This window comes from Gymnoscopelus microlampas (assembly GCF_963454915.1).
Source record: "Gymnoscopelus microlampas genome assembly, chromosome: 6".
NCBI lineage: Eukaryota > Metazoa > Chordata > Actinopteri > Myctophiformes > Myctophidae > Gymnoscopelus > Gymnoscopelus microlampas.
Window position 1 is genome coordinate 12237060 of NC_139943.1, and position 13291 is coordinate 12250350.

Below are 13291 nucleotides of genomic sequence, written 5' to 3' on the forward strand. Positions count from 1 at the left end.
GGGTGTTGCAAGTGAGCCAATTGATACCCTTTTTTCTTTAAAATCTTGGGGAAGGAGTTTCCATTGTGATGCTGCTAAATAAATAGTTACTATGTTAGTTCCGTTGATCCGAGCTGAAACACAATGGTTTTGATTGATTATTAAAGTAAACTAAAATGCATGCGGCCAGCCCACCCATCTGACCACTTAACTACCATGTAACCTCCTAAGTGTGTGTGAGTGGGCCCTGATCCAGAAAAAGGTTGAGAGCCACTGCAGTAATATATAACGAAGCAAATATTAAGGGTTATCCTTTGCTTTAACTCATTAAGACCGGGAAAGCATCTGTGTCATCTTAGATTTCTTTGGCTTTTCAAAAAATAGCAGATATACAAGCTCATAGCTCTTCGAATATATATATTTTTAACGTGAACATTTGTAACTCAAATCTTTGCTTCTCGGTATTCTACAAATGTCTTCTAAATGAAAAATGAAAAAACTTGACATGTTTCTATGTCAGTGGTGGTCCTCAAACTTTTTCATGTCAAGGATCCCCCCCAAAATGATATGTATTTGGCCGCGGACCCCTATCTCAAAGGGACCCCCAGAAGCAAAGATTTGAGTTAAAATGTTTTGCTTTAAACAATATGCATATTCAAAGATTTTCACCAATTTTCACGATTTTTCAAAAATAGCAGATCTACAAGCTCGTAGCGCGGCACTCTGTGCCGCGCTACGAGCTTGTATGTCTGCTATTTTTTTTAAAGCCAAAGACATCTAAAATGACAGAGATGCGTTCCCGGATTGAATGGGTTATGGAGCAATAATGCAAACAAATAAATAAATAAATGCAAAACACACTGAGACGGGTGACAACCTATCTGTTAGTATTGCAATACAATACAATAATATAAAACAGCATGTACACCAGCAGGTAGGGACATTCTTTTTAACACAATTATACATAAAAAAAATATATCACAACTTCCCACTCTGTCCAGGAGAGGCGCTGTGCACTTCACTGAGACTCTGGCCTGTTTGCTGCAAGGTTTAGGGCTGTAATCGTTAATGAAATTTTTATATCGTCGGCGCTGTCGGGGTTAAAACTTTGTATGTCCATTGTCCAAAACCGTTCCCTTTTTTATTTTATTAACATTTTGAAATAGTGAAATTAGCAGATCTGCCAGCGCTTGTGTGCTTGTAGATCTGCTATTTTCACTTATTTCTCGTGTAATGAAGTAAGGTGTTGCGATGCGCAGCATTGTGTGCTTGTATTTCAGCTATTTTCACCATATATATGTATTATTTTCTTTTCGCCTGCCCAAAATAGGGATGGATGGGTTATTAATCGCTTGTAATATTATTTAATTATCGATAATGTTTTATAATCGATTCAATCTATTAGTTCAAGTTCAATTATAACTAATTGAATAAATAATTATTGCCCACATACAAAAGGTTTGCCTTGTTGTTCATCCACTGTTCTCTCTTAAATGAAGTAAGTTGAGCTGTAATGTCTGCCTATCTGTACCGTACTGTGTAAAACAGTGATTACAGAACCAGGGATCACAAACCAATTAAACCTACTGTAAGTAAATGGGCTCCATGCACATGATGCAGCCATGATATTGATAAAGAAATTGGGCCTCTTCCTTACTTCCTTCACAGGCGTTACCAATTAAGGCTCTGTTTCATTCTGGTCAAACTGAGTCAGGGTGCTGATAGTGTGCATGTTGGCTCACTGGAAACACTCTGCAACACCAGTGGGTCTCAAAGTGTGGTCCAGGGACCCTCATGGTTCCTTACGGGTGTGTAACTCTGAAGTAGGAGAACCACTGTGCTACAGGGCCTTAATTAGTATAATTGTTAAGACCTGTGAAGGAAGAAAGGAAGAGGCCCAATTTCTTTCCAATATGGCTGCATACAGTACGTGCATAGAGCCTATATTGACCTCTTAACCACTTAAACCTGTTTACGGGGGTCCCCTCCTTTTTCCCCTCTACACCAAATCTCTTCTGAAAATAGCTGATCTGCAAGCTCACACAATGCGCCGCAACACCAGTTGTGAGCTTGTAGTTTGGCTATTTTTGTTGAATGTTCACCTTTTTCACAGAACGTTGGGCTAGAAGAGGGATGCTAGGGTTCATGTGGTTAACCACTTAAACCCAGGAATTGAAGAATAACAACAAATCTCATGACCGAATAGCCCCAATCTGTGATTTGTGGAACTGCATGAAAGGAAGCTACAAGCTCGTGCTGCGTTTATGAATTTGAATCCTGAAAAGTAACAGTTTTTGGACATGTGAGGTTTCCACCCGACAGAGACGATAATATTCTATATATTATATAGAATTATGATGTTTATGTATAATCATTCTTCTGATTGTTCTATATAGCCCACCAGTTCAAGAATTTGCAGATTGAGGCTTTAACTTTTACATTTATATGAAACATCCAAGACCATTAAGGTTCATGAAAGATGTTTTTTTCTATTGCTAGTTTGACCCATTCTAATACATACTCTTGTATTAAAATGACTGAACTTAGTCATGGCGATTGAGGACTTTAATCAATGCAAACCCTGTATACTTAAGTTGGTCTGCTAGATTTGCTATTCTCGCAGAATGTTCTCCCCAGAATAGGGATGCGAGGGTTCAAGTGGTTAATTAGAATGGTCTCTTTTATAACAATATTTAAAACATAAAATGATGTTCATGTGCAGGGAGATGACTGAGTAATGAACACTCTCACTCACACACACACACACACACACACACACACACACACACACACACACACACACGTGCGCAAGCACACGGTAGTATAAAATGTCACTGATTAATTACAGCATATCACAACTATGTGCACAAAAGCACATTCAAATATCTGTCCACACACACTTTAATGCGCAAACACAGACGGTATACACATAAACATGCATATACAGTACCACGCACATACAGTATACACACACACACACACACACACACACTTACAAGGCTATCCTCCAGAGTTGAGTGACCATATTGCAGAATCACACAAAATACTAACACAGCACACACTTTCGGTTGAAATCAAAGGTCACAAGTAGGTTGAAACAAATACATACTGTAACTGTTGTTCATTTTGTTTGCTTTACGCATGATAGACCCTGATTCTCCATCGTAGGGCTGGGCAATTAACCTAAAATGTATCGAATGTGACGTTTAGAAGTTCTCACGGACTTAATCTTGCTTTTGTCGATTAATCGAGAAGCAGATTTTGGGGGATTTGTATTTTTTATTTCTTATCAACTAATTGGCACAAAAAAAATTGAACTATTAGTCTGATTAACCACTCAAGCCCTATATTATATATTGTACAATGGTGGCGTGCACACATTTTCACTATCAATGAAAATTAATTGAAGTCGATAGTTGATTTATCAGCGATTTTAAATCGGTTAGTGTGATTAAATCTTGCGCACCTGTAATATTTACAGTACAGACTTTGTCAGAGAACTATGAGGTCAGTGTAAACAAAGTAATAAAAAGGTTTGAAACAATCATTATGGATTATTAGCCCATTAAGACCTGGAACGCATCTGTGTCACTTAAGATTTCTTTGGCTATTTTTATCGTGAAAAAATATTTTTTTATATTTTTTTCAAAATGTTAGGATTTAGAAATCATTTTTAGAATCGGCCTCAGGTCTTAATGGGTTAAAAGTGGTATCGCCCAGCCCTACTCACAAGGACACTGTGTCCTTAATACGTTGTGACCCCAGTACTGACATACATAGCGGCAGGGGCCAGGGCAGGTCGTACTATAGCCTGTAGGTATGGTATTTTTTATTCTAGCAGCCTTTCATACTCTTATCTTGGGGGGAAAAAGAAACATTTCCAGGATTATATAATAGATTATATTATTATGGCATACCATATGTGGTTATGTGTCGGCATGCTACATCATTATGCTTGCTTCTAAATATTTAGATTTCAAATTGGGGGGGAAGTGTTAGTGCTGCAGTTGGTTCCTCTTATTAAAAAAAAGAAAAAAGAAGGAAAAAAACTGTTTTAAATTGGCCATTTCTATTCAGGTGACGTGCAGCTGTCAAGGTCAACTCCATATTCCTTTTGAAAACACCTCTGCATTTAAAAGTCCTGTTTCTTTCAGACTGTGCGGGACCTCGAAGCTTTTATTTTTTTGGTGCTAAAGAACTCTCTTTTGTACGTCGGAAAATGGAAAATTTATGCCAAGGGCAAAACTACCTTTTTCAGACCTCATTGGTATTCAAGCGCAGGTGCATTCAGCCACATAAGCAATCACAAAAGTGACTTGTTGGTTGTTTGTTTGATCTCAGCTGGCTTGGTTTATTAGCCTTCAAATTGATAATCTGAGCGGTGGAGATGAACAGACCATTAATGTGTGTCGCTGCTCATAATCATAATCATGTCATTTCAACATGAAATGAGGATGGGGGTGGGGTTGGGCAGTGGCGCAGGAGGAGGTAGAGCGGCCATCTTGGAAAATCGGAAAAGTGATTTCGTGGTTCGATCCCCGGCTCCTCCTCCTGGCTGCGTGTCGGAAGTGCCTTTGAGCAAGACACTGATCTGCTCCCGATGAGGGGGGGGGGGTACCAGTACCTTGGATGGCTCCCTCCGCCGTCGGTGTGTGAATGGGTTAATGCAATGGTTCTCAGTAGGGTCCGAGGACTGCCAAGGGTCCTTGAGGGGGTTCCAGGGGGTCGCCAGGAAAATTAGTTACTAAAGCATCAACATCAGGTTATTTTGAAAACAGCCGATCTACAAGTAGATATGCTTTTAAATCGTAATTCTTTTAGTTTTTTAGTTTTTTTTGTAATAGTTTTGAAACGGCACAAATCTTCTCTTATGGGGGTCCGCGACCAAATGCATGTCAAGTTGGGGTTACTTGACATAAACATGTTTGAGAACCACTGGTTTAATGTAATGCACATTGTAAAGCGCTTTGGATAAAGCCGCTATAGAAATGCAGACCGTATGAGGGGGTAAAAAGACAAGAGGGAGAGACTTCACACAAGAAATAAATCAAAGAGGATCTGATGAGGTACCATTGTCCATGCAATAAGAAGACATTACTGTATACAAGTAGTCGGAGCATACACAACAACATCTGGGACATCTTAAAAAGTTTCTGCCTGTATACCGTCATAGTATGCTTCCATTGGTGCGTGGAAGATACCAAATATCAAGGCACTAATTTCGCTGTAACAGTGTTGTGAAACGATAAAATCCACATCACCTAGAGAGTAGGCACCAAATATAGTTTTACAACATGAAAATAGATTTACGAAAACGTCAACTCTAGCAAGCACCGTGTCGATCAAGATTCTGTCTTTAAGTTTTGCCCCCTCCAAAGATACAAAGATCTACATGTTATTGGCAACGGGGCCAATTTAGGAGACCTCTGTGTCGGTGAAAAGATTATTTTTCACTGACTGTGACCAGACAGAAGCTTCTAGAGTCTTCTCTACCCAAAGGAGAGGGTTCTCTTGCGATGCTTGACTCCGTTCCTGCTTTGTTATAAAATGGAAAAAAGTATTCCTCAAGACCTCAAAATTACAACGTTCAACCTTTTTGATACAGAAAACAGACATGCCCTTGTTTGAAAATCTTTCAGTCACTTTCAGTCACCCTCGGTTCAAAATGGACCCGTAAGGTTAACGGAGGTCCTTGAAATGAAAACGTTTTAGAACAACGTCTTTTTTACGGCGTCGGCGAGGTTTTGTGGGCGTCGAAAGAGACGGCCGGCTCGCCCTCCTCCGTCGTGCTGTCGATCATGACGCCGCTCACGTGCGTGAGCTGGGTCTCCGTCTCCATGGACACGGAGGACGTGGAGTTAGTCAAGGGCGTCATGCCGAAGTGAGCGCCGTCGACCGAGAGGAGCATGGGCGTGGCCGCGCGCTTCAGCGTCTCGCTCATGGACAGGTGGACCTCCTCTGGCGTCACGCCCATCTCCTTGCTGCTGTAGTCCGACGGCGACTTGCGCTTTATCCTCTCGTACGTCTTGTCCTGGTTCTCCGGGAAGGTCTCGCACTTCTGGAAGCGTCCGAGCAGCCAGATGAAGAAGCCGAAGAGGACGAACATTGCCAAGCTGCATGGGATGAAATAATCTGGTTATTACAGTTGACTAAAACTAACAAAATAACCAAAACTAGAATTGATAAAAGTGTATTTTTTTCTCCCCAATTTACCCCCACCCCCCCAAAGCCTAAAAGCCTAAACAGAAATGTAATTTGTATTTATATGCTCCAGTGTTCCAACGGCAAAATCCCAATTCAATCTTTAATCGCAATCATTTGTGTGACAATTAATCGTCACGTAAAATGTCATAATTTTGAGGGGCAGCAGTGGCTCAGGGGTAGAGTGGCCGGTAGAGTGTCCGGATGGCAACCATGAGGTTCCCAATTCGATCCCGGGCTCCCTCAGAGTTGGTGTCGAAGTGTCCTTGAGCAAGACTCTGAACCCCTAATTGCTCCTGATGAGCAGGTTGGTGCATGGTTTCCTCCGCCATCGGTGTATGAATGTGTGAATGGGTGAATGTAATGCACAATCTATGTACAGCCCTTTGGATGAAAGCACAATATAAATGTACCATTTACCATCACTGTGACAGCCCTAGTGAAGTCCAAACAAAAGAAAAATGTAAAAAAAAAACATAATAAATAACCTGGGGATGAAGGCCAGGCACTTGACGTCCAGGCTGTGGCCCAGGAAGCGGCTGTGGAGGAACATGTCTCGCTCCACGTAGGAGCGGTTGGTGACGGGGTCCAGCGCCTCGGAGCGCCACTCGTAGGTCAGCGTGCTGCGGTTGAAGCTGGTCAGCGTCTCGGGGTACTCCACGGTGAAGATGCGGTCGCCGGGGCCCACGTACTGACCGTACTCGTAGGGCTTGTAGAAGATCTGGTTCTTCCACATGTTCAGGTCCAGGATCAGCACCAGGAAGATGATGCCGTAGTTGAACCATTTGCCTGTGTGTACGGAGAGACACGTTAACCCATTAAGCCCTGAGGTTTCCGGTCTACAAAATGTCTCCTAAATCTTAACAGTTTTCTGAAAAACGAATGTTGCTACATCAGTAGTTCTCAAACTTTTTCATGTCAAGGATCCCCAAAATGATATGTATTTGGCTGCGGACACCCATCTGAAAATATGTTATTCCAGGGACCCCAGAAGTAAAGATTTGAGTTAAAAATGTTTGCTTTGGAAATACATATATTCAACGATTTGCAAAAAAAATAGCAGATCTACAAGCTCATAGCGCGCCACTCGGTGCCGTGCTATGGACTTGTATATCTGCTATTTTTGAATAGCCAAAGTAAAATAATGGTTTTAAGTGGTTACACAGATGCGTTCCCGGTTTTAATGGGTTAATTCATTTAGACCTGTATGATAGATCTGTTTTTTCATCTGCATGTCTGATAAGAGTTATTATGGAGTTGTCATTGTCGGCTCCCTTGCTATGACTCACTCAACATCCAAATAGCAGGGTGACCTCGTATGGGGTCGCAGTGACACTGGTTGCCTAGGATATGGGACCGACAGCTGACAATGGTGTGTTTGCTTAACAAATGCTGTATTTGCTATGTGGAACTTCAGAAGTTCCAGAAATCGAAAACTATCTGGAAGCTATCTCAAAGCATTTCCAACACTTGTAAGATACATGGAATAAAGCAAAAAAAAAATCTCATGACTGAAGGTTTAATGATGTTTAGATGTTATCATTCTAAACTTATGTTGCTGTTGTTCCCCACACAGCCAACTAGTTGAAGAAATCACAGACATTTCTGAGACCATTCGTGTTTATGGAAGATGCTTCTAAACATGTATTCCATTGCTAGTTTGATCACTTCAAAAACGCTTTCATCTTAACCCATTAAGACCTGGAACTGTGTCATTTTTAGATTTGAGCTAAAAAGCATTATTTTACACTTTGGCTATTTTTGAAAAATCTTGAAAATGTGTGCAAATCTTTGAAATATATATATTTTTTAAGCGAACATTAATAACTCAAATCTTTGTTTCTGGGGGTTCCTGTACCAAAATATTTTGATGGGGGTCCGCGGCCAAATGCATATAATTTTGGGGGCCCTTGACATGAAAAAGTTTGAGCACCACTGATATAGAAACATATACATTTTTCAGAAAACTGTTGAGATTTAGGAGACATGTAGAATCGGCTTCAGGTCTCTAAAATGACTGATGTGTGCAACATGCTTCAATAGAAGACATGCTGGCTTCTACAGAATCCAAATGACTGAGATAAATCAGTCATGGCGAACTTTAATATATGAAGATACTTTCGACACTTGTAAGATACTTTCTCATGGAATAAACCCTAAATATAAATCATAATTAGAATCTCTTTATTTTGGTTGAATTCATTTTATATTTGACAGACAGACAGTGGAACTGCTTTTACTGGAGATTTTTCAAGCTATCACCGTGTGGTCCTCAATCACCATGACTGATTTCAGTCATTAACTATAGCAATAAAATACACGTCCTATTGCTTAAATTGTAAAACTGACGTTCAGAAGCATCTTTCATGAACTCTTAATGGTCTCGCTGGATATTTCATAAAAGAAAAGGTTAAAAGCCTCTATCTGCAATTTCTTCAACTTGGTTGGCTGTATGTAGAACGGCAAGAACGCTGGTTCTCAACCTTGACCAGGGCCCAAATCTTGAAAGCGTCTGCGGCCCACCCAACTGACCACTGTCAAGCGTAAGTCGCATGACCTACATTTTAAGAGTTATAGGACAACACGTAAAGCAGCGTGTTATGTAAAAACTGCTGTTTAATAAGCGGCATACATGATGCAAAACAACTGCATAATGAGCCTGGTCCCTATTCAACAATATATTCACAATATATGTGCGTAGATTGATGCACAGAACAGAAGCGAGCCTATAGCCTAATACTCCCAATGAGATGTATGAGCATAGGCCAAGAGAGACAAGATATTCACCACACGTCACACTCATTCATTCATTAATTCATTCATCAGGTATTCCTGTGACTTTGACTTTGGGCTCACTCACGTATTAAGTACCAATAGACCCATTTGGAGGTCCACAGACTCCTCTATCTTAATGAGATCACTACATTTCCATCACACAGCTCATCTCTGCCCGGTGACTGATAGCAAAGGCAGAGAGGTACATCATCGCTGAAAACTCGTATCTCCATATTTCAACTATTTATGCTCTACTTTGTCGTACAAAGACTGTCACACACGTAGGGAAAGTAACCATTAAAGGATGTGTAACACTGGTTTCTTTAAAAAATGGCCTGAAAAAAACATCTATTAGGAGACCAAAAGGGGAGGTATATGTACATTTCTATTTACATATCTCTTATGTAAATATAGTGTTTGTATTATTGTATTATTGTGTTTTGTATTTGTAGGCCATGTTGATGAATTGAATACTGTACATATGACCACAATGGAAACACGTCCCCAGGATTGTTTAATGTTATCCTATTAGCGTTAATGTCTTGCTGTACCACGTGCTGTTTTACATGACTGACTAGTAAACTAACTAGTAAGTGACAAGTAAAGTAAGCAATCAATCAATCAAACCCAAGTCTGTATGGATTTTGTATGGAAGAGCTTGTGACACAGGTTATTTTTTTCTCCGTTTCCTGAAAAGTAATGGTTTTGGACATACACGGTTTCTCTAGTCGACAGCCAACGACCTGACACATCTCCCTCTCCCTTCTCTCCCAGAGACATGCTGTTAATATGCTCTTACTTAAACCAATCACGTTGCGCAGGGAGCCATCTCCATAATACTTAATGGCTATGCAGTGCATTAGGGTTAACAACCTTGTGCGGTTGAAGCGGTGAGCGTTTGAACGGTTTAACATTTAGCAGCAGGAACATTGTTTTTTTTTTCCCCTCCTCCACTCGATGGGTGTACATACGTGGCGTGTGCCGAAGAGAGCCTGGGTAATGGTTTTAAATGGGAAAACGGAACCAAATGGAAGAGAACCTGGGTAAAGGTTTTAAATGGGGAAAACTGAGTTTTGTGTTTCCTAGACACAGCGAAGTGATGGCGCGTGACACTCCACAGGGATTTTAAAAAATCGATCTCTTTTTTTTCCAAAAGAATTGGAGAAATAAAAACATAAGGAGGTCATAAGGAGGACAAAAATAATAATAAGAAATTGTTAAAATAGCAGATTTAGAAGCTCACAATGTAACACTGTGAGCTTGTGTGGTATCTTTTAAACCACAGACTTACAGGTTTTACTGCACTATACTAGTTGCCAAACAACGCCATATTGTAAAGATAGTTTGATGTTCCAGAGATGTGTAGGGATGATGGAAGAATGGATTTGAGTCATCACTCAGTCAGTGAGGTTACTTCTTCCAGTTTATTTCACAAACAGAGTATATCAACAGCTTTCTATGGAGACCCTGAGGTCCCCACCTTCGGCCCTGACTGGCACACACACCCTAGCTTACATTTGAGTCCATCTTTTATAACAGTGGTCACATTGAGAGGTACATGTTGGGTGTGTCAGCCCTGTAAGGTGGGACCCCCACCTCCTCTGGCTCTACATTTGGTAGAGCCAGGTGTCACTCTTCTGTCTGCAGCTTACTTCCAACAGATGGCTTAAATGTGTATGTTATGTTGAGAAATATACAACAATAGCTCTATATTCTGATAGTACTCATTGCTATAGAGTGTTTGTTCAGTAAAAGGAGTCTCCTTGTCTCTCCAGCTCTTTATTAAACAGAAAATGCATTTTCTTTTCAGTTTCAGTTTCATTTCCAATTTTATCCAATCAGGATATAGATTAAACAAGTGAAATTGGAAGTGATGACACTAAGAAATGAGCAGGAAAAATTGGCACTGGAACACTATGAAAATGAAGCTTAAAAAATTGTACTTTCTCCTGATTGGCTGAGATTTTGACACCTACCGGAAAATGTATTTTCTGTTTATTAAAGAGCAGGAGAGACAGGGAGACTCCTGTTACTGAACAAACACTCTATAGCAATGACTACTATCAGAATATAGTGCTTTAACCTTTTAACAAAATACTTTTTGTTTTAAGCCAAAAATGTCACATACCCTATCTTTAAGTTAACCACTTAAATATTGACAAAGGATGAGGCCGCACAGCTCTTAGCCACAAAACGTTTATTTAAAAAGAAACCAACGTGAGTTAACCACTTAAACCCTATATTTTGGAAGTGGATTCCAAAAGGCTCTAATAATAGGCCCCTCCTGTTTTTGTAAACTACAGTACATTAAATATATTTGCAGAAGATATTTATTGTGGGACATCTGTGGAAAAAAAATACATTAGTTTTCACTCATTTCTTATCACTTCAAGGTTAGTGTTTCAAGGGACTGTTGCTTGGTGGCAGCAGTGAAATGATTCCACGCTCCATAAGCTGCGTCATGTGATCATACCTATGATGTGAATGTGGTACTGCAGCAGTATGCATGTCGTTGTGTGTGTGTGTGTGTGTGTGTGTGTGTGTGTGTGTGTGTGTGTGTGTGTGTGTGTGTGTGTGTGTGATCATACCTGTGATGTGAATGTGGTACTCCTCTTTAAAGATGCTCTTGCAGACAGGAAGCCTGAACTTGAACTGTGTTGTGGACATTCCTGGCAGGTTCACATCCAGGTCCCCCATGAAGTGTGGAAACTCCCAGTCCTGATGGAGAGAGAGAGACACACACACACACACACACACACACACACACACAGACACACAGAGAGAGAGAGCACAAACAAGCTAATGAAATGCACCGAAACCACTTTCAACTAAAGAACAAAACAGATAGTGAAATGCAAATGCTCCATGATAAACATATACCGTGCTGTGCAATGATGCTAAAAGGATGTTTTCACTGTGGGGGTGAAGACTGAACTGACGGTGAACTTGCATAAACCCACACAAGGTCTCAGAAGAGGATTTGCTCAAGGATTGACTGAAGGTCAGATTTTGCACCTCAAGCTGTAGCCTGCATAGTGTGTTTACAGGCCTGTAGGAGAAGTGCACTGATGGAGTTTAACGGCATTGAGAGTTTCATGTCAAAAGATAGGTCAACAAACATTTAGCAGCTCTCCTTGAATTGTGTATTACCGATTTTATTATTGTGGTTAATTATCCCTGCCAGACCGGGAACCGAGAGCTATACGAGTTAATGTTTAATGGCTTATGTCCGTTTAGCCGTTATTTGTCATTGTCATACAAATGCATGTTGCTGGTGGTTACGAAACCATGGGTGATGGTAGGGGTGGTTGCAGTGACGGTAGTTTGCAGTGACCAATCCCCCCCAAAACGCAATGCCAAAAATAGTCGATCTACAAGCTCACAACGCACCACGAATGCGACGCGTTGTGAGCTTGTAGATCGGCTATTTTTGGCGAATGTTCCTCCTAGAATAGGGATGCTCGGGTTCAAGTGGCATCATCCCATTATTGCAGGATCTCTGAGCCAATTATGGGGAGAAACGTTTAGCACGTCGTGAGCTTGTGGATTGGCTATTTTTGGCAAAGAAATTTTGTGTAGAGGGGAAAAAGAGTGGATGAAGTATAGAGCCCTATAGGGCACACAGTCAAAGTATATTTGGTTTAAGTTGTTAAAAGTGATATCTGTAATAGGTACAGAACAGGAGAAAAGTACCATCTAAAGTGATTCCAAGTTGATGTCTTCCTGGTGAGCCAGTTATATATATACACACCAAGCAATTTTTATCATGCGTATATGCATATATTAATAAAGATAGCTCAGCTTTATCAGCGTATAACTGCCTGGGTTCCACTCTTGTTTGCTCTCATTTGCACACATTTTTTATTACGCTGAGGAATTTCCGAATGGCTGCATTTCCCGTTGGGGCCCATGCCAATATCCAATGAAGTGCATAGAGGAAAGGGGATGTACTGTAACCCCCCCATGATATTAATTAAGACCTCCACTTCATATCGTCTCTGTCTGGTGGAAACCTCGTATGTCCAAAACTGTTACTTTTCACGATTCAAATTCAAAAGTAGCAGATCGACAAGCTCGAAACACGTCGCGCTTCGAGCTTGTGGATCTGCTACTTTAGATGCTTTTGTGTGACGTTGTAGTATGATCAAGTAGGGCGTTCAAATATAAAAAACGGTTAAAATATGGAGATGGGAGGTTTCTGCAACAATATTTCGCTGTTCTAGCACTAACAGGCGTGACATTTAAACCACGCAGCTCCCTCCCACGGAATAACGAGTCTCTGGGACATACTGTATACGGATAAGAAACGGTGGGAATAAATATGCATGTTCACGCA

At 40.7% G+C, this 13291-nt stretch overlaps 2 protein-coding genes across 3 annotated transcripts in view; both read right to left on the bottom strand.

The window, feature by feature from the left end:
* The window catches only part of irak4 (interleukin-1 receptor-associated kinase 4), a 273859-nt gene that overhangs the window by 69963 nt on the left and 190605 nt on the right, over positions 1-13291 (bottom strand). The window lies entirely within an intron of this gene.
* tmem117 (transmembrane protein 117) overlaps positions 1208-13291 on the bottom strand; it is a 124391-nt gene continuing 112307 nt past the window's right edge. For both annotated transcript variants that reach the window (XM_084060287.1, XM_084060288.1), the window contains exons 7-9: positions 11544-11673; positions 6669-6969; positions 1208-6092 (exon numbers count right to left, since the gene is read on the bottom strand). In XM_084060287.1, the coding sequence (XP_083916413.1) occupies positions 5705-6092; positions 6669-6969; positions 11544-11673 (819 nt within the window). In that variant the 3' untranslated portion in view covers positions 1208-5704. The remainder of the gene's footprint in view (positions 6093-6668; positions 6970-11543; positions 11674-13291) is intronic.